The 21,994-nt window shown below is 31.4% G+C and overlaps 1 protein-coding gene across 1 annotated transcript in view; it reads right to left on the reverse strand.

The window, feature by feature from the left end:
- The window catches only part of LOC149490025 (uncharacterized), a 34,138-nt gene extending 18,372 nt beyond the window's left edge, over positions 1-15,766 (reverse strand). The window contains exons 1-3 of the mRNA XM_089715092.1: positions 15,611-15,766; positions 7,295-7,333; positions 2,172-2,210 (exon numbers count right to left, since the gene is read on the reverse strand). Of these exons, the coding sequence (XP_089571218.1) occupies positions 2,172-2,190 (19 nt within the window). The 5' untranslated portion in view covers positions 2,191-2,210; positions 7,295-7,333; positions 15,611-15,766. The remainder of the gene's footprint in view (positions 1-2,171; positions 2,211-7,294; positions 7,334-15,610) is intronic.
- Between the last annotated feature and the right edge of the window lie 6,228 nt (positions 15,767-21,994).

A 21,994-nucleotide genomic window follows, 5' to 3' on the forward strand; every position in this document is an offset into this window, starting at 1 on the left:
GAACGACAGGAAATTTTAATATTTTATTTTTAATTGTGTTTTGCACAATTTTGTTAAATTGCGACTGGATGAAAATTTTGTTCGAGGTCGTCGTCGTCGTTGGTAGGGTGAACAAATCCTAAGCAAAACATCATACGCTTATGTCAATTAGTATCGATAGCGGATTCTATTCCTTTGCGTCTTGACGTTTGTCTCGGCGCTCTGCATGGGATAAATTTTAACCTACAATATTTAATCTAACTTTTCTTTATTAAGAAAATGAGTTTGCGAAACTTTTGTTACGTTCTGTTGACTTCATACAAGTAAATAATGATATTTTTGGGCACAATAAAGAGTAACTTTTCGTTCATTAATTCAGAAAATATTTTATTTAGGCGGGAAAAACGTGATCTCTTTGTTCATCTATTATATAGGTATGTACATTATATATCTACGATGACTGATTTATGTAAGTTTATCGTAAATATATCTTTATTATTTATAGTGATTTAGAAGCCAATTTCGAGGAAACAAAGAATTTTCTCTTTCATTATTCTTTCCGCACTATAAACCCGTTAGTTAAGACTATAAAAATATAAATAAATTATAAATAAAGAAAGGATTTGCGTATATTTTACCCACTTTAAATGATAATAGAAATCTTGGCGTTATTTCAATACACGAAGAATTTCAATAAAGCTATACATCATCGCACGCTCATAAATGTGGCTTGTTTATCATCACTACATAGTATAAAACAAAGTCGCTTTTTCTGTCCCTATGTCCCTATGTATGCTTAAATCTTTACGCATCTAACTAACGCAACGGATTTTGATGCGGTTTTTTTTAATAGATAGAGTGATTCAAGAGGAAGGTTTTAGTATATAATTTATTAGGTTTTAGACAAAACGGGCGAAGCCGCGGGCGGAAAGCTAGTGTTGTTTTAAAATTAGGTGTAGATCAATGTTTTATGGTCATGTTTCAACGGCTAAAACAACGTATGTTTTTAAACGGAGTATTTATGCGGTACTGAAAATTTTTATTAACCAACTTCTAATATTGTATCTACTTTCATATGTTACTACGCTACTATTTATAGCTTTACGTTCTTTGGATTCATATTTTTCTTTTTTATTCCCAACTAGCTTTCCCCCTGCGGATTCACCCGCTTTGTCTAAAAACTTAAACTAATAAATTATATACTAAAACCTTCCTCGTCTCTATTAATTTAAAAAACCCATCATTATCGACACAACCATAACGGAATTGAAATATATTCTATTTATAATGATTGCATAGCAGTTTTATAAAACTAGACATGTAGGAATTATTAACTCACGTAACACAAACTATGCACACTAAAACATGTGAACTATGGTAATTTAGCAGACAAGTCGCAACTATAAAACACAGAAGCTAGCTTATATCATTTGCAGCTGCGAAAGTTATAATATACTATGAATATGCTAACGACACAGATGTTCAGAATATTATGGCGAAAAATTGTTTGATCGTGTTCGTTCACGGGGGATTAGTATTAGCCTGTTTTTAAACTATTTTAGAACTAGCTTTTCGATGATTTTCACGTTATAAAATAAAATTTCATCCTATTTTAACACGCTTTTATAAGCTTTCGTTTTGACCTTTTTAATTTTTGAAGTGAAACTTCTTTATCGGGGTTGGAAAAAAATTTAGTGTAACACTTTTTCGTTACGCGTGACATTTTTCCGTTACGCGCCATCTTTTTCTTATCCCTACCACGCGTGAAGTTGCATATATAGTAAATTATTTTTTGAAAAATAAGGTCATAAAGAAGTTTCACTTCTTACGTGTGTACACTAGTACACGCACACATTTTTTTTAGTTAGTATGTAACCGCCCCTTTTACTCGATTTGTATTATAAAAAGAAGTCTACAATGGTATCTATTTTTGCAAAATTCGTTTTAACCTGCAAAACGGTTCAGGTATAGATAGCTTTCAACAATTATTCACTGATGTATTTTATGAACACTTCTTACTAAATTTTATGAGGAGTGTTTTTGAACCGCAGTAAAGTTTTATGAATGAAAAATCAATTTGGCAGAGATTTCAGTCAGATTTTAGGCAAGATAGGAATCAGATTTTTAAATCAATTTTTCTCTTTGTTTTATAATATATAAGTACCTAAATGTTATATGTTTTTATAACTCACCTTCTTTATGTGCTGGCATGATGGCAACTTTTGCGTTGTCTGAAACAAAATAATGGAAAATTAAAGTTTAATAAATTATTAAATTTATTACAGCTTCAGACAAATATGTCATTTCAAGTTAAATTACATTTATCACAAGTTTTAGTACAACAATTTTATTTTTTAATTGTGCATTTACATCAAACGAACATAGAGCTAGTTCTAGCAAGAGCATTATTTCGTGATCTTTTAGTGTAAACGAAAACTTGTATTCAGTTTTGTTCAGTATTAGAACATTGCATAGAATCTTTTCTAACGCACTAAGAACAACGAAGGAACGCTCGAAGCCTGTTTACAATAAAAGAATTTGACATAGTGGGGTTAGAATTAGCATTCGCTCGTTTGATGTAAATGCACCGTAAGTGTAGTATAATTTGTGTAAAACTTCTACAAAAATCGTAGAGATATGTCTGAAAAACCTTTCTTTTTGTGTATCTAACATAAAATAAAATTATTTACAAACTCAAACATTTATTTATTAAATTAGACTTCTTCTAGAAGCACTTTTGAATCGTAATTACATATTTTTAACATTTACCACCGATTCGGAAAGCAGTATCTATGGAGAAGAACCGTCAAGAAACTCCCGCTCTTTTAAAATCATCTAAAATACTTTCAAGGTGAAATAAAAAGAAAATATTCGTTTTTATTTACTTGTAAATTGTAATCAATAGTAGCTGTCTTTAATGAAACTCCAATAAACGTTGAAAATTCTACATTTACAAAGCGCTTCAAAACATAATTCGGTTACAAAAAATCTAATTTTGCGCTCTACAGCGGAGTGTTTCCATTTAAGCAGTAATAAATAATCCTTTTATGACAAAACAGTGAAAATATTTCCACAACACTGATTTCTGTCCTTAAAGGGAATTCGGGTTTCTTTGATCTTGTATCCCGATTCGTTTAGATAAATACAACTGTATCAGACATTTACCACATTGGTTAAACTTTCTTGATCAATGTTCAGACTCATCATTTTTTTATTTCTCAGACCAAATAGTTTAAACTGGAAGATATCTACAGAAACTTTAAATTTTAAATTGGAAGATATCCACAGAACACTAATTTACCTAATCAATCGATATCAAATGTTTTTCGTATTATTCGTTAGTTTTATTCGTCGCCCTTGATCCCTGTCAAGCATAGTTTGATGACTACTAGCTGACCCGGCAAATATTTATCTTCCAGTACATCCTAATTACCAATTGGTAGACATAGAGAAGATTAATTATTAAAGAAAAATGTCAAACCGTTTCGAAGGAGCTTGCTCATAATCTATGTAACGCGATAAATTAATATGAATATGAAGGATTTTATACATACCTAGATTAATTGGTTACTATTGTTGTACATTTAATATAAACACCACAGAACATATAAATAAACACCATTAAATTTTAACGTATTTGTCGTATTAGTGACCTAAAATAGGATTCTGGTCTAGACGGGTTTAAAGTATATTGTTGTTACAGACATATTGTTATTTTGATATCTACATATGAGATATGTGTGATGTCTGCTGACACTATACTACTAGTACACTATTATATTATTATCTGTAACTATACTATCGTAAGGTTAAAGTTACATTAAAAATGGTCTTATCTGGACAATCTTAAAATTGAACACAACAAAGTCCAAGCATTGTGAAACTAAATATAGGGTATTAAAATATAATATCTAGAAAATATTAAAGATTATCGAGTACCGAAAACAAATCTAATCTGCTTAATCTAAATCTTAGGCCTCTAGTACACGGCATATTTTAAACGCGCAGTCGATACGCAGCCGACGTGCGTATACGCACTTCAAACGACATTCAAACTCAGTCTTGTAACCTTAGCATACGGTGAACGTGCGTCTACACGTAGCTTCTACGTTTTGATCAGAACAGCGAAATAACCATGATGTCTGTGGGTCTAGGGATATAGTTAATTTTTCCACTGAAATTAATTCTGCCTTAAGACATCATGATTTTGACAGTTATCCCTCCTCGAACCCTTCGTACGCTCTTCAAACGAGTAGCGAACATGCTTCACATATGCGTTCGTACCGTGTTTTACGTATGAATCTATAAAAACGCATAATCATCCTGTGTTCCTGAAACACGCGTCGTCTGCGTTTTAAAGACGCCATGCGCTAGAAGCCTTATCCGTGGTATATTATGTTAATATAATAGTTAATTATAGTTTACAGCCTAAAAAGACAATAGCTTAGTTGAAGACTATACATAAAGATAGCCTACGTAAAAATATAGACGACCTCCTTTTTATAGCAGTCCGTAATTAAAGTACACACCAATAATAAAGTTTTTCGTAATAAAAAGTATCATCAAGTGAATTAAGGGAATAATTAATACAAATGAGGTTCGCTATGACTGGCTCGGCGGGAAGTCTTTCAATGATTAACGCGACGGGACGCCATTAGACAACCTAATAGTTTTATTTACCGATATTGTCGACGTTTCATTTCGAAATATCTTTAACTATTACTAACTGAATAAATGTTAGACTAGTCATAACGCTCCAATCTCTATTAAATAAATAGATAATAATATGTAATTGTATTATTTTAATTAATGTTAGTTTATTTTTGAAGTGTACTAGAACTACAATCGCTGAATACAATAAGTACATACTTATTATATACAGTTTTTGCCAAATTTTACAGAGAAATTACATGTAAAACCTCAAATATTTGCAAATATATTATGCGTGCATTGTTCATGCTTAACACAAATTGCTAATTGAATGATACATTATTAATTTTATGAGTATAAACATCAAAATACATATTGCATATTTTCTGATACATAATATGTGAAAAAACAAGAGCAAAATGGGTCATAGCAAGCGAAAAACGTATGTCACATTGAATAAAAATCGAATTGGCTAGTGTTTGAAATTCAATTTTCTGTCTCTAACGAATCTACGTTAAAAGTTTAAAACTGAAATTTCAAATCAGAGCTCTATTATGAAAACAATATCATAAACGTGAAAGTCTGTGAGGATGAATAAATGTATGTATGTATGTATGTTTTGTACTTCTTTCACACAAAAACTACTGAATGGATTTTGATGATACTTGGCAGTGATGTAGCTAATAGGTATACCAGAACTAGCTTTCCACCCGCGGCTTCGCCCGCTTTGTCTAAATCCTAATCTATACTAATATTATAAAGTTGAGTTTGCTTGTTTGTTTGAACGCGCTAATCTCAGGAACTACTAGTTCGATTTGAAAAATTATTTCGGTGTTAGATAGCCCATTTATCTAGGAAGGCTATAAGCTATATATCATCACGCTAAGATCAACAGGAGCGAAGCCACGCGGGTGAAACCGCGGAGCGCAGCTAGTAAATTATACAAAACCTTCCTCTTGAATCACTTTACTAATTATTAACTATTAAAAAAGACCGCATCAAAATCCGTTGCGTAGTTTGATAGATTTAAGCATACAAAGGGACATAGACAGCGACTTTGTTTTATACTATGTATAAGCCATAAACATAGGCCATATAAATACCAACTTTTGCCCATAATATGTATTCGCTTTATGTGTGATGCACATTCTAAAATACATCCGAGAAACTATTATTATTAATATGTAGACCGCGTAGATGCATAACTATTTCAACTATGTACGAAGTAAGTAACTATAACTAAACTCTACGAAATAGGACAATCGTAATGAATGTTTATAGACCTTATCTACCAGTCTAGTCGATATAGTAACGATAGATAGCTATATTAGTATAACTGTCTATCATTTGTTTATATTCTTTTAGATATCTATCCATACTAATATTATAAATGCGAAAGTAACTCTGTCTGTCTGTCTGTTACTCAATCACGCCTTAACTACTGAACCAATTTGCATGAAATTTGGTATAGAGATATTTTGATACCCGAGAAAGGACATAGGATAGGTTTTATCCCGGAAATCCTACGGGAACGGGTTTTTCTTTGAAAACGTGGGCGAAGCCGCGGGCGGAAAGCTAGTTTTAAATATATACAAGTAGGATTTTGGGTTTTCTATATAATTTTAGTTCTTTGGCATATTATGATATATTATGTAGTTAGATATAAGTTACATATTATGTAAAATTGAATTGTAATATTGACATGATTTTAAAAGGCAACTATGGACTTTCTTGCCGGTTCTTCTCCATAGATACTGCTTTCCGAATCGGTGTTAAATTAAAAATATGTAATGACGATTCGAAAGTGCTTCTAAAAGAAGTCTAATTGAATAAATAAATGTTTGAGTTTGAGTTTGAATAATGACTGTTGCAATTAACTTCATAATGACACTAAAAACTAATTAAAATATATGTTGTTAAGGCATTTCGTTAATTATTTATTTATTTATAATGAGACAAGGCGATTTGGAATGGCAGAATATCTATTAATTGGCTTCTTAAAGTACCTTTTACCTCTAACTACTAATTCTTTAAAACTAAATTGAATTTTTATCAAAAAAACGCATAGGTATATTTTTGTACTATAAAAATGTACATAACGATGCAAATTAAATTCAAACAGTTATTTTAATGTACACGATTTCAACGACGATTAATTTCTCTAGACTCTAGGTCGTTAGCTTTCAGCGATTACCTGAAAGCAAAGCGCTTTTAGCTTTCTAAACGATATACATTATTTAACGTCATTAATCGACTTTTATTCCATCCGATCCGACATCGGAATCGAGTACGATTTAAAATTGTGGAAAGACTCCACAATTCAAGCATTTATTCAGTTCATTCAGGAAAAAATAGTGTCTGAAATAATGTAGAAATCGAACATTGACTGACTGGTTGGCTTAGGCGGTAGCGAACTTGCATTCGAAGTCAGAGGACGTGTTCGATACCCATGCAGGGCAAATATATAACTAATGAAGTAAAAAAGTAAGTTCATTTGAAGTGAATTGTAAATTTAAAAAAGATTGAAACTAATGCACACAGATACAATAATTTAAAAGCACTGCGAACATTTTAAATCGGTCTATTCTCACTTTCCCAATCTGTCTAACGATATCGTAAATAAAATATCGTGTCGCATATTATAAAAGTACTTTGATGAACTCACCTTACGTTAATAAACCCTCTTCACGCGAATCCATTGCGTCTGAAACAATGAAGCGATACAGGCATTAATAGAACATTCGTATTTGATTAAAACATAATTATGTTATTAACATGAAATAAAGTAATTGTATTAATTTTATTCAGTTCGCGATATTAAATTTTACTATTCATTGAAATATTGTGTTAATTAAATTAACTGCAAATTTATTTTATTGGGTTATGAAAAAAAATCTGTACATTGAGGTTACAATATAGAATGAAAAATCTTTTCTTTACATCTGTTTTAATCTGTGTTGTATTTTGACCACATATTTATCCATACTAATATTATAAATGCAAAAGTAACTCTGTCTGTCTGTCTGTTACTCAATCACGCCTTAACTACTGAACCAATTTGCATGAAATTTGGTATAGTAATTTTGATACCCGAGAATGGACATAGGCTACTTTTAACCCCCGGGACATAGGATAGGTTTTATTTCGGAAATCTCACGGGAACGGGAACTATGCGGGTTTTTCTTTGACTGCGTGGGCGATGCCGCGCCCGGTGGAAAGCTAGTTGAAAATAAAGACTTTGAAAAATACAGACTGGATTCAAATAAGACATGCATGCTTTGAGTCATTTGAAATAAGTTCATTCCAAATAGGATATTAACTGCCTCTTAACTCAATATTCAGCATCCCTTCAAAGAGGGGATGAAAGTCAAAATGTGTATGTATAGATGTAACTCAATAACTCGCTTTATGATTTTATTTATTAGAGCCTTGCTTTACTTAAGCTCTAAGATCGCAGTATTTCCAGTAACCTAATTTTCCATATAGATTTCAAGATTATCCGTTTTTAGATAAACCCATTTCTCAAATATATAAAATTCTTACAAATAATTAAATGTATCTCTCCATTCTAATTTATTTATTCCTTTTTCTCTTCCTTATTCCCAATAGAATCCAGTTATATTTGCGTGATTGAGTTACAAAGAATCCGAAACCACACAATTTCTTACAAAGCTTTGCATTTATAATATTAAGTTTTTCATGCATATGGTTATTACGATGAGAGAATAGTCTTCCTTATTCTGTGTGTTTTTTAATGTAAAATGATTTTCCTTATCTAATAAAAAAGACTTGCTATATAAGGTTACTTAAAATTCATCACCGCTCTCTTGAAGAATTATTGAAATAAAAATTAATACTGGGCTCTACAAACATTATGAAATCCAAAAAAGAACAGGAGAATTATGTTTACACAGTATTCATACGCAATATCACGATAGTATTACAAACTATCGCAATAATATTGACTAAATAACATGTCTTATTATAATATGCTCTTTTTGCAATCTAAATCATCATTGCACCGTTTTTGAAGTGAAACGTTTCTTTATCGGGGTTGGAAAAAAATTTAGTGTAACATTTTTTCGTTACGCGTGATATTTTTCCGTTAAGCGCCATCTTTTTCTTATCCCTACCACGGGTGATTCGACGTATTTCTGTAAAGTTGCATATAGTAAATTATTTTTTGAAAAATAAGGTCATAAAGAAGTTTCCCTTCTTACGCACACATTTTTTTATAGATTTTTGTCGGATACATAGGTACAAGCTATTTGTTCTAATCCATACGAAAAACTTTTATTTTTTTTATGCTTCCCATTTTGTACCAAAACTATGTGAAATATAAGAATAATTTTAATTTGATAAGAAAGAGCATTCAAATAATCACTACATTAATCATAAGATAAGAACCACCCTCGTACTTCATGGAATATTATAAAAAAAGTATGAACAAAATCGGTACAGCCGTTCACGCGTGATGTCGTGACTGAGGGAAATAGGGATTCATTTTTATATGTAGAGATTTGTTTTTTGTTTGCAAAAATGTTGTAAAAATGATTCATCAGAACAATCAAATGAATCAGAGCTCTTAATTTCTACAACAAGCAATAATAATATAAATTACAAAGCAAACATCGCTTTTATTATGTTTGTAATCCTTAATTTATTTAGGCGCTATGTTTAATTATAGGAACGGCGGAATACTAAATTTAATTACTTTGAAAGAGGCAGGTGCGAACATTTATCCTACACGATTTATGGGTATTCATAAGAATTAACAGTATGGAGAAAAAAATTTAATATAACATAAAAAATACTGATTGGTGTCTTTCTTCTTGTTATTTTTTCCTTGCAGTTTCGGTTTTCTTATTTTTTTCTGGGTAAGTAAAGGAGCAATTCTTCCACCAAAAGTTAAATGGTTGCCGCCGCTCATAAACACTATTAATACTGGTGGTAATAATCTATAGAAACAGAATCTTATCTATAACATGAAAAAATACAATTTTTTTTTTCACAAAATCTTCTTTGGAAAACTCTATTTTTGTAAGATGTTTCAGATAGCGATATAAAAATCGTTTTTAGTTGTATTATCATAAAGTTATACAGAAAGATCTTTCTCGTAGCAACCAAGATCGTAGCACAAAATAAATTTCTACGAATTTCACTCACAGCTACGGCGTAGCTTCAACGTTTCGTAACTTTTGGGATACGCGAAAATTTGTAAGTACTATAGTGACAAGTTTTAAATAAAAATGGTATTTTAGCTTGATTCAGTTTTCAAGCTAATGTTTCATTAAAAAAAGCCCCTTGCAAGATAAAAATGTCATTCGGTAAAGAAAGATAGTAAACTCATAGATAAAATACATTTTCAAATTCAAGTCAGAATCAGTTCAATATGTTAAATGGTAAAAAAACGTTTTAAAGCATACTTTAAAGTGAGCAAGATTTTTGGCCAATAAATATTTCAATATTTTTGTTAATAATAATATTTATCTTATAATTCCATACCTATACATATATCCAATGGGTATAATCTATACGGAAAAATCATCCCTTTCTTTTCATAAAACACTACAGTGAAAACCCTGTTTTTCTTTTTAAGAAAGCGTAACATATGCTTAAGCAAATAAACCACATACAGTACAGCTAGGGTTGTCACTTATCCAAAATTTACGTGATAAACAAAAGAAAGAGGGATATTAATTAAAATCGAGGACCCGTACTAAATAGGGCTTCGTGACAAAGGGTCTGATATGCATCATCAGGCTAAACAATACCCCTTGTCAAAGATGTTTTAATTTTTATTTTATTATTTTATCAGTATGTTATTCTGTGTTTTTAAGAACGTATACAGTGCTGGAAATTTTTGATCAAACACCAAGGCATAATGATGAAAACTACACAAACATTATTTTGATCAAAGAAAAAATAAGTAAATCATTCAACACAATGTTTTGTTTAGTACATTACAAAACACAAAACATTGTACACACATGTATATTATCAGCTGTGACATCTGCTACACCGTACGTGGTTAGCTTGCATTATTGTGTCAACCCTTATAGGAGGTATATTAAACATGAAATGAGAAAGATAATGAAACAAAAAAGAGGAAAAATGATCAAAACAATATTCAGCACACATCCCTTCAGTTCCCTGTTTTCCCTGTATCGAGTTTTTCGCTCTACGCTCACATTTTGCACACACATTAAGTCATAATCTAATGAGTTAACATGGATCAAAAACCCCTTGTTACATCAAGTATTGGAATACCATTAGTGCCAACTCTATGCCCCTACTCTGTGAAAATGACTAGTACCTATAGTATCTGTACTGAAAATATAGTTATCTGTGGTGTCCCTAATCTGTAAAGTGCAAGTACGAGAGCAGCGAATATTTTTAAGATTAATTAATCATCTCGTTCTATCATCTAGCATAATTTCAGTATACAATTCCTTAACAAATATTTTGACTTCAATATCTTCTACTTTCTATACTTAACAATAAAACAATATTTTTATTACATGTTACAATCCAAATCAATCACAACTTACACTTTCCTATCATACTATTAAGTGACACATTACACCAAGTAGAACCATAAATACTCAGCAATTATAAAGTTTAACCGCTATGATTCAAGGTGATAAGCCGCCTGCAATCATAGACGCTTTTGATAAGGCCACAATCGATATCGTTAGCTTAATTATTACGTGTTAGAAACGAATGTACATTTACTAACTTTAGGAATCTGTTAACTGACAATTGTATAACATGATGCAATCAACTGTATGGCGGATTTTGTATTCGATGTACTATATTTTAGGAATAAGTTTTTAGACGTTCACGCTATCATAAGTTACTCTTACAAATTAAGGTAGGCTTCTAAAATAATTATGAAAGATTGGTTTGTGGTTTGAATATTATTTCCCCTTAATTTATGACCAAGTAAAAACCTTTACCTGAATTTCTAATGAAAACTACTATGAAATATTAAATTATTTACATAAACTCGAACGTCTCTAGAGGTGAGGGAAGAGTTCTCACGTCGCGTCGGGTCATGTTACTTTTTGCGTTAATTTAGCTTTACTAACAAACTTTCGAAAATATAATTCAAAAATATTATGTATTTTAAGTATATTCTCTATATTTAATGTCTTGGTACCTAAATAATCTTGAATGTCGTTCGTTCATAACCTTGTTTTATCCAAAATTCTTAAAATATATTGATTTTTTTTTCTATTTTTGATTATTCAAAATTACCTAGTAGGTACCCAACATTCATAAAAATATCAGTACATTTAACTACAGCTTTTTCCAACCAAAATAACTTAATAGGTTAAAACTGACCTTGACTTATCAATAAAAAACAGCTGAGGGTTTGGCACTGAAGAAAGTTGCTAATCGAAGAGCTTATAATCGACCCAGCTCTTTCAAATTATCGCTTTTATGGTAATTTCTTGTGATTTATACATCCTACTAATATTAAAAATGCGAAAGTTTGTGAGGATGTGTGTATGTGTTTGTTACTCTTTCACGCAAATACACGTAGGTATAGATGGTAACTTAGATTAACACATAGGATAAGTTTTATCCCGGAAATCTCACGGGAACGGGAGCTTTGAAAACGCGGGCGAAGCCACGGGCGGAAATCTATAGATAATATACGTGACATAGCGATAGGGTACAAGTTATTTCAATAAATAAATAAAAAAATATATTTTTATGGTAACCTGTGAGCATTCAGAACTAGGAATAAGTGAAAAGTGAAAACGCCTTCAAAGGTCCTCTTTATTGATATGATTAAATTATTATTCAGTTACATGAATCAATAAGCTTTGAGCTACTTAAACACTAGCTGGAGAAATTTAAAACTTTCTCTGTTTAAAATATAATTTTTATCATAGGTAGATCTATGTGCTAGTATATATAACATATTTATATTTAACAGTGTACACGTAAACTGTAACAAAACAAAACCTTTTCCAAAACCGACGTGATGATTTTGACGTGACTTAGAAGCAATCGGCTTTATATACACGAATTAAGGTTAAAGAAAATCCAGGACCGTTATACCAGGTTTTTAACGTTAAATTTAAGAAAATATGGTGGAATAGCAGCCTAAGTTACACTTAAATATATTTATATTCAATACAATTTTCATTTATATCTTTTACATCAAGCACTACCCACGCTGCACTCAAATTGAGTAGGAATTAGAATAAGTGAGCTCAAAAGGACTAGAGTTTCGCACTATACATGAAGTCGGTTAAAAAGTAAAACATATTAAAGACTTCAATTTATCGTTTTTAACATTCATAGTTTTTTACTTGTCTTTTTAACGAGGACATTTTTATCATATACTTAATTCTACAAAATTTTTATATTCTGTGTAAAATGGCTCGATAGTTTCTAACTTTAAAACAAAAAAAAATATGGCTGATTTTTGGAGTTCACATTTTTATCTTCAAACGTGAAGAGTTTTTACAGATAATTACGCTAGACACTTTAAGTAAATATTTGATAAAGCAGTAGGAATTTTTTCTTGTATGTCTAAATAATTACTTTTTAATTGACGTTCCGGAAAACAGTGGAAGTTCTGAGAATGTATTTTTTTCATTATAAGCCAGAACTTTCTTTTATTTGGTTTATCATTATGGGGAATAGACCTAATATTGTTTATCCTGTACTTAAAGTAGTAGGTACTTATATCAAACTAGCAAACCGGGCGAACTCCGTTTCGCCACCAGAGACACCTTTTCTTTGCTATAAACCTCACGGAGCCCGAGACCTTTCCAACGTATGCAAAACCGTGGAAATCGGTTCGTGCGTTCTGGAGTTATAGCGTCAGGAAGGAAAACCCGACTTATTTTTATATAGTAGAAGAGATATCTTATTTCATAAAATTCACTCATTGATAAGATGGATGGTAGTAGATAGAGACGTTAAGTTACCTATCCACTCATTTAATTAAATAAATAATTGAACAATTAATAATTACTCTTCATGGCTACAGTAAAACATATAAATAATCGCATCATTTTTAGAGATCCGCGCCCAAAGTATGAAAAGTGGGATGAAAAACAAAAAATCATGGTTTAGCCAGTCAAAAATTAGATGGGTGACCTTTTTTTGCAGATACTCTTTAGCGGTTTTGTTCGGAACTTTAAGCTCGCACTCGACCAATTTTATTAGATGCCTATAATTAATAGTAAACATTAAATTTTCTTCAAAGCATTAAAAAGGGGCTAAGTGAAGTCCCATGTCCCCTAGTGGGGTAAGGGGCAGATGCATGATTCATACATCTGTTTCACTGATCGATTTTATTTAGGGACAAGTAGGTGATCAGCCTTCTGTGTCCTACCAGACCGAGACATTTTTTTTCTTCGTCTCCACCGGGAATCGAACCCAGGAGGCTGTCAAAAAGGGGCTAAAGCTAAGACTAAACCACAGACTAAACTAAGCTCGTGAAATAACAAGATATTTTCATAGCATAACCTGATTCGTGCCGAAGCATGACTATTGGAATGGATGACAACATATCAAAGATCCTAACACAAACAAATTGTTATGCGAATTCGCATGACAGGCGACATTTCAATTATTGGACTAATAGTGATGTGTAGACTGTAGGCTTTGTTGTGTGCTATACCTGCCCCCGTACCACGTCTTAAAGCAGTATTATTTCCAGTATGGAAAAATGGCAGCGCTATATAAGTCGTCTAGCGCCATCACTTTCCCAAACTAGAAATAATACTGCTATAAGACATCATGTTGACTAAATTTTTTCAATAATATATCGTATTGTACATCCATATTTCATCGACGATATTTGTGTTTTCGAAATATGTACAACGGCTCAAAGTATATTCTATTAAAAAAAATTAATAAACTATTAATGTTAATACTTAAAAGGCATGTTTTAATCTTGTTAGATATAAAACAATATTTTTTTGAAAAAATAAATTAAAAATTGATTATGAACTAAATTCAGTTACATAAATAAAGATTTTTATAAGCTTGTTCAAATCGCTAAAAACATAGAAACTCGGTTTACTAATATATTGTATGCTGATGCTAAAAAATGTTGTCAATCTCTACAGTAAAAGCGTGATGTTCAAACATATATTTATGGGTATGTACGTAATACCGTGCCGTAACAATTATGGATACCAAATATAAATATTTTTTTTAAATCTGTATTAAATAAGTTTATCATAACCCCACAGCAACTTAATCATAATATGAAACTTAAACTTAACAATCGTTGATAATATTATTAATATTTTGCGATACTCTACAATCTACATAAATAAATAAATACACTTTATTTAGCACCAAATAAAAACAGACAATTTAACAAAAAGAAAAAGACAATATAATGTAAAGCCAAAAAGGCGGCCTTATCGCTACTGAGCGATTACTACCAGGCAACCTATGGATAGGATTTTGAATTATAAAAGAGGAAAAACAATAGGTGGTGCAAACAATAACAACAATAACAATAGTAATGAAAATTTTATTATAATAGATTTTAACCAAATTACTACTTATATTATACATATTTGTATAACAACACAATTTTTGCCTTCAAATCAAATGAAGAAAAAGATTTATTACAATCATTTAAGCATAAAAGACTCTCCTTAAAATTTATTGAATATCGAACTCAGGACTCTATTCTATATAATAGCTAAATAGTAAATACTCTAAGAACGTATATTTTAATAATACCCATGTGAGTATGAAGTGCAATATCTTCCTTATAGCTCTACTTAGTTAATTGTATATCTTCTGTATCAAGAAAAACTATTTACATACATACGGTGTCCATTATCTATATTTAAATTAACTATATTTAGAAATAATCCTAGTGAACATATCAAACTCTATTAAAGTAGAACAAATTACTAATAACCAATTATAAATTAGGCACGTGCTATCAGGAAATAAATATAATAACAATAATTCTAAAACAACTAACCTTCAAAATCACATTTATATCCTCCTTTATTACACTATCACTTATAAACTTTTGTCACTACACTGAATAAAACTTTTCCAACAAATTCAAAATGAGTAACGATCACATTTACTTATAGTAATCGTATTTCTTTCGCAAGATTATGAAGTAACGCCACACGACCGCTCGCCTCGACAGCAGCATAAGCACTGATCAAAATTCCATTTCCACACAACAATATGAAGTATACAGGGAAAATTAGTCAGACATAATTATCAGACCTTTTTCCTTCAATTAACGATTACGCCTATACAATTTAATTGGTACTTTTGTTAAAAAACAAAAGAATTAAGTTATAATATTAGATTAACTAATAAAAGAGTCTTTTAGAGTGTTCTCTACATGTTTCAAATTTCGCGCCTACATGGTTGTTTATTTGTATTTTAAATCGTATTAGATCATGAGTGTCTATAATATATATTACATATGTATTTTAGAATGTATATTATAGTATCGCTTTACATGCATGAGGATTTTCCCTTCTTATATTTAGATTTTAGTATTTACCGACGAACTCTACATTAATCCATATGTTGAGACTGCGTCGAAATCCCTTTTTATAATTTTTTTATCAATTAATACTATTTCTTGTGTGGAAATAAAGTAACAGGTAAACGTAATACATGTCCTTTTAAATCAGATCGTTTATATGTGATTGCTATTTATCCAAGAAGGACGATATATCCCACCTCATGGAATATTTTTTTTCTTTTTTTGGTTCCTATAATATTCTTATAGTTTATTTAGATGGTTAAAAATACAAGAAAATACTTTCCTCTATATAATATTAGTAGAAGTGTGTACAAATATTTCAATTTCGTCATAATATACATAGACCAAGATTGTAGATATCGCAGTTCCAAGAATTCCGCACCTTCATGTCAAATTATATGTGATGTCCCAAATCTTTGTAGCTTTAGGTTCAGCTTTTCAACTCTTTTCATGAAATAACATTCTCAATACCTAATATCAATAGAAATCATACCCAAATACATATTTATTCCATTACGTTTTTTTGAATGTTCTGAATCGTACAATATTTATTTATTCACCAAAGCTTCGAAAACAGCGTTCGAAAATGTTTTTTTACAATTTCAAATATCCAAATAGAATAAAATATACTATTAAATTTTTTAACACAAATAATGTTTATATATGTTACATGTTTACTTTTTTCAGCTATATTTAACAAAAATACGTAATCATATAAATATTTAATAACTTTTCATAAGAAACAATGTACGTCATTTTAATACATTGTTATCTATAAAAACTTCAAATATTCACAATAAACGTTTAAAAACCACTTTATCATAAACGTATTGTAAAAAATTGTACTGTCATGTTTCGTCTACAAAGGCGAAAGTTTTAAAAGAAAAGTTTGAAAGTTCCTACGTTTTTCAGAATTTCTGTGTACAGTTTCCGAACGGCGAAAAGGTTTAACATTTATCATACCGTAAAGTTGCAAACTGGGTTTTTATCTTTTAAATGCAGACGACATATTTGTCCGTATTGCCTTTGCCTTCAATAAAGTTTTAACCAAAAAAATTTTAACCAAAAAATTGGCGATATATAAATATAGAAATATTCCCGAAAAAGTTCAAAGTTGATTTTTAATGGAAAAGTCTCTTGATTTCGAGGTAAAGGAATAGTTACAGTTAGTTGACGATTTATTCGTAGAATAGATGTTTGGTCAAACAAATAATAAATAAATCTTTATTGAATAAATGTTTTTATCTACAGATCATATATTTGGGGAAACTAAAGCCTGTGTTAGTTTAAAACTGTGTTACAGGCTTTGAAATGCCCTCACAATGTTGGTACATAGAAGAAATATTACTTTAATGTTCAAAAATGAGCTTGCAAATGACTGAAATGTACGGCTGAATACCTACTCTGACTGGTAGCAAATCTGCGATAACATGCACTGCGAAAGACGACGAAAGTTACTGCATAATATTTTACAAACTTTTAATCACGTTCTCACTACGTCCAAGTCGTGAAATATATTGGTCGTTCATTTCATTGGTGCTATTACAGAGAAAGTCCTCTTGATTAAAGTTCATAGAAGTTCAAGCGAAAGATTAAACTTTTGCGGGAGCATTGACTCGTCATCTCGTCACTATTGTTGATTTAGAGGCATTATAGAAATCTAGAGTGTATTAAGCATTTATTGTGCGACACTTCGTGTGACCAGACCGATTACTTTTCACTTTATATTGGTTGGTAAACAATATGAGGTTCACTGCGTAATGCTAGCTAGCCATTTTATACACAAGCTGCGTTCCTTTGTTTTACCCGAATTGCTCCTGTTGGTCTTTAGCGTGATGATATAGCATATAGCCTTCTTCAATAAATGGGCTATCTAACACCGAGTAAGGACTCGGTGATAATCTCAAGGGAGATTAGCGCGTTCAAACAAACAAACAAACTCTTCAGCTTTATAATATTAAATAAATAAGTATAGTATTGAAATAAAACAGGATTGTATGTGATTGTATGCTCCGGTGCAGCGGCTCAGTGGTTACCTATAGCCACGATATCATTAATTCAAAGGTTCGACTGCAAAATGTTAATTTATTTTTAATTACCGCATCGCCCATGCAGGGCTAATGATGACGATAATTATTCTATGTATTGTTCTGTTGAGTAATTATTTCGTTTTCTCGTTTCTTAGTTCCTGTAAATAACATGAAATGTTTATAAAATGTGAATTAAGAGCAAAAACGATGTGGACCTAATTAAAGCTTATTAGATTATAAGCTATGTGATAACATACTTCAAGAAAATTATAGAAAATATAATAACTACTAAATAGCGTTTTACGACTGTTAAGTATATTTGTATGTAAAGTATTTGTTAAAAGCATTTTCCCTGCAGTAACGAAGTATATTCAGGAATGGAACTAAAAACTGATATTTTTTATCCAATAAAGTTTATTTTTTATTAAAATCGCTATTTTTATTGGAAATTCACTTAACACAAATTGTAAGCTCGATTGAAGTATCAACAAGGTAATAGGTACAAATTAACATAGATTTATTACATTACTAGCGGCCCGCCCCGGCTTCGCCCGTGGTACATATGAAAAATAGATGTTGGCCGATTCTCAGACTTACCCGATATGCACAGAAAATTTCATGAGAATCGGTCCACCCGTTTCGGAGGAGAATGCAGACTAACATTGTGACACGAGAATTTTATATATAAGATTTAATTAGTCGTTATTAGCAAATGGTCCTTACATTACATACCTATCATCTAAAAAATAATATACTTACATATGTATATATAATTAGGTATAAGTTATATTTATTGGTCTAAAATTAAAATAAACAAATACCACTGAATATTCCTTATAAAATACGTATAAATAATATAAATTTTTGTTGGCGACAGGGCGCTGTTTTGAAAAATAAGTCAATTTAGGGCAATAAGAAGAATATGTTAATGGTATGGTGTCTGGAAAGGGCTGTTAAGTCTGAGATGGTAATTCATTCTCACCGACGTTTGTTACGAGTTATTAATTCAAGAAAATGTATAGGCATATAATCCATACTAATATTATAAATGCGAAAGTAACTCTGTCTGTCTGTCTGTTACTCAATCACGCCTTAACTACTGAACCAATTTGCATGAAATTTGGTATAGAGATATTTTGATACCCGAGAAAGGACATAGGATAGGTTTTATCCCGGAAATCCTACGGGAACGGGTTTTTCTTTGAAAACACGGGCGAAGCCGCGGGCGGAAAGCTAGTATACTATACAATATACATATAATATCATTAAAATTTTGTTTAATTTTGGCGAATTGTATATGTAGTTGTATATTACACCAATTCCCTAAAACATTAACATGTGTACCTATCACTTAAAAGCATAAAAGCTTGTCGAAGAATTTTACTTGAGACTTTTCGCAGTAGTCTAAAAGAAGAACCGTAAGCTTTGTATCTACGCATGCACGTATACTCTTCTTGATTTATTATTATTTCCTCCTTAATTAATAATTGTGCTATTTAGATCAGAGACAAGGCCATCAATTTAAAAATACATATTAATACTAATTGATTCGACCCTTCTTGAGTCAGAAATTAAATCAATTTTGTTTATATATTAGGTACTAGCTGTTCGCCCCGGCTCCGCCAGATGGTAGTATTTTTTGTAGTTTACAAAACGTTTAACAGTTATTATTTCAATACAAGGGAATACCAATCCTACAAACATATAATTATTTATTTGTTACTAAAATGATCTTTCAGGTACAATATAGATATTATGCATAATATACTTAAGCGATCTCTGAAGACAAGAATAATGCAGTATTTAATAAGAAAAAGAAGTAAAACGGATCAGCAGTTCCGGAGTTTTACAAACTATGAAATATTACACAAAACTTTCATTTCAAGGAAATATAAGAAATATAAAGTAAAAATATAAGAAGTGTAAAGCTAAGGCAGCAGCATTTTTTATAAATTACCCTTTTAACTATATTGGCAGAAAGATTTATTTCTTTACGTCCCTGACGCGGCTATTTTATGCATTATTCAAAATAAATTTTCGTAACTAAAGAAATAATTGTTTCTGTACAATTCAATTCAGCATTTTTTTCAGTAAGTTTAAAAACTTATAAATCATGACATAAAAAATCTAAACCTAAATTCGATCCCTGACAAAAGGCCCTAAGACAGTGCGCGCACGAGCAACTTTGTCTCCGCAACTATTTTGTCTCCGCAACTATTTTGTCTCCGCAACTATTTCGTCTCTCTCGCCTATGGGCTAGTATGAAAGTGCGCGCACGTAGCGACGCAACTCCCCATACAAATTGATGGGAGAGACAAAATAGTTGCGGAGACAAAGTTGCTCGTGCGCGCTCTCTCTAAGGCTGGAAAGCCATAGAAGGTCACCTCCGTGCTCTTGAAGTTAATCAAAAGTGAAATGGATGGTAAATATATTAATCACATGTTCCACAAACTAATGTATTGTCACCAAAACTTATTACCAAATACCAATCTCTATTTGTTATTGTCGGTACAGATAATATTAAAGAAAGCGACCAAATATGGAATACGTATCTCAGTTCCATAATACTCCGGTACAATCAGAAGGAAATACCCAGTCCTGGAAGGCTTACGTGGGGTCACAGATCCAACATGCAGAGGCCCACGAGAGGCCCTTTCGAGAACTTTAATCAGTGCCGGCGTTAGGGGGGGCGCTAATTCGATATCGATAAAAAATAAAAAACAAATATATATATATAAAAAAGAGGAGCTACAAAACTTTCTACGTCCGCGTCGTTAGCTCTGGGTAACGCTAAAGGAAAGATGAAATTCTTAATATAATTTTACTTGGGATCAGCAAAAAATCTAACACTTGATATTGCTTCCCTCAAGTGGGCGCCACAATATTTTCGCCCGGGGTCAGTGGCCCTTACGCCGGCACTGACTTTAATGTGATGTCATTATTATGCATAATTTGCACAAATGTTGTAAAATCTTTTATGTTTAACAATAATATACATATGCCCTTAAGTCGGTAACAATTTTAGGTTGTATTGATAACTTCGAGGTAAGAAAAAATTGAAAAGCTTCCAGTTTTATTTTACTGAATAAAGATGAAACCTTTACTGGTAGATAGTTTATGTTATACCTCATATCAATTCGCTTTAGAAAAATAAATTAGATTTTCACCCACATCAACAAGCAATAAAAACTATCCTCTTCAATTTTTACACGCAATGACACGCCGTCGGCTACTTTTATATACATTCGTAAAATCTATGAAATATCTTTGAATGTTATTGTAAATTTTAAGACAATAAAATGATGAGCATAGCATTGATGAGCAATCGTGACCTTTATAAAATTTTTCGCTTCATATTATATCATTACTAGATTTCCAGCAAAACCAGCATAGTTCCTGTTCCTGTGGGATCTCCGGGGTAAAAAGTAGTCTATGTCTTATTCTGGGTCTTCAGCTATCTACATACCCATAGAAATCTAAATAACAAGACACATAGAAGGGCTATAATGTCATAATTCGTATGAAAACCGCTGTCGCCAAAATCAACACATTTAAACCGATAGCTAAACAATACACACAAGTAAACTATGCCTTTTATTGGACAACTTGATTTTATAGACCGGGAGATACTGACACAAAATTTCGAGTCATTTGTAACAGGATGGCGGTTCTACAGGGGTCTTAGTACGCAATGACAAAAAGAAAAACGATGGCGTGAACGCTGGTACCGGCGGCTTAGTCGCGTGGGCGTTAGTCGAACTCGTCGGAAAATAGCGAAAGTCAAACGATTTGTAACAGTATGGCACTTATTTTTCCTGTAAGT

The sequence above is a fragment of the Colias philodice genome, chromosome 3 (assembly GCF_061535455.1).
Source record: "Colias philodice isolate Cphi_HAF_F1 chromosome 3, ilColPhil1 Martin Lab GWU primary, whole genome shotgun sequence".
Lineage (NCBI taxonomy): Eukaryota > Metazoa > Arthropoda > Insecta > Lepidoptera > Pieridae > Colias > Colias philodice.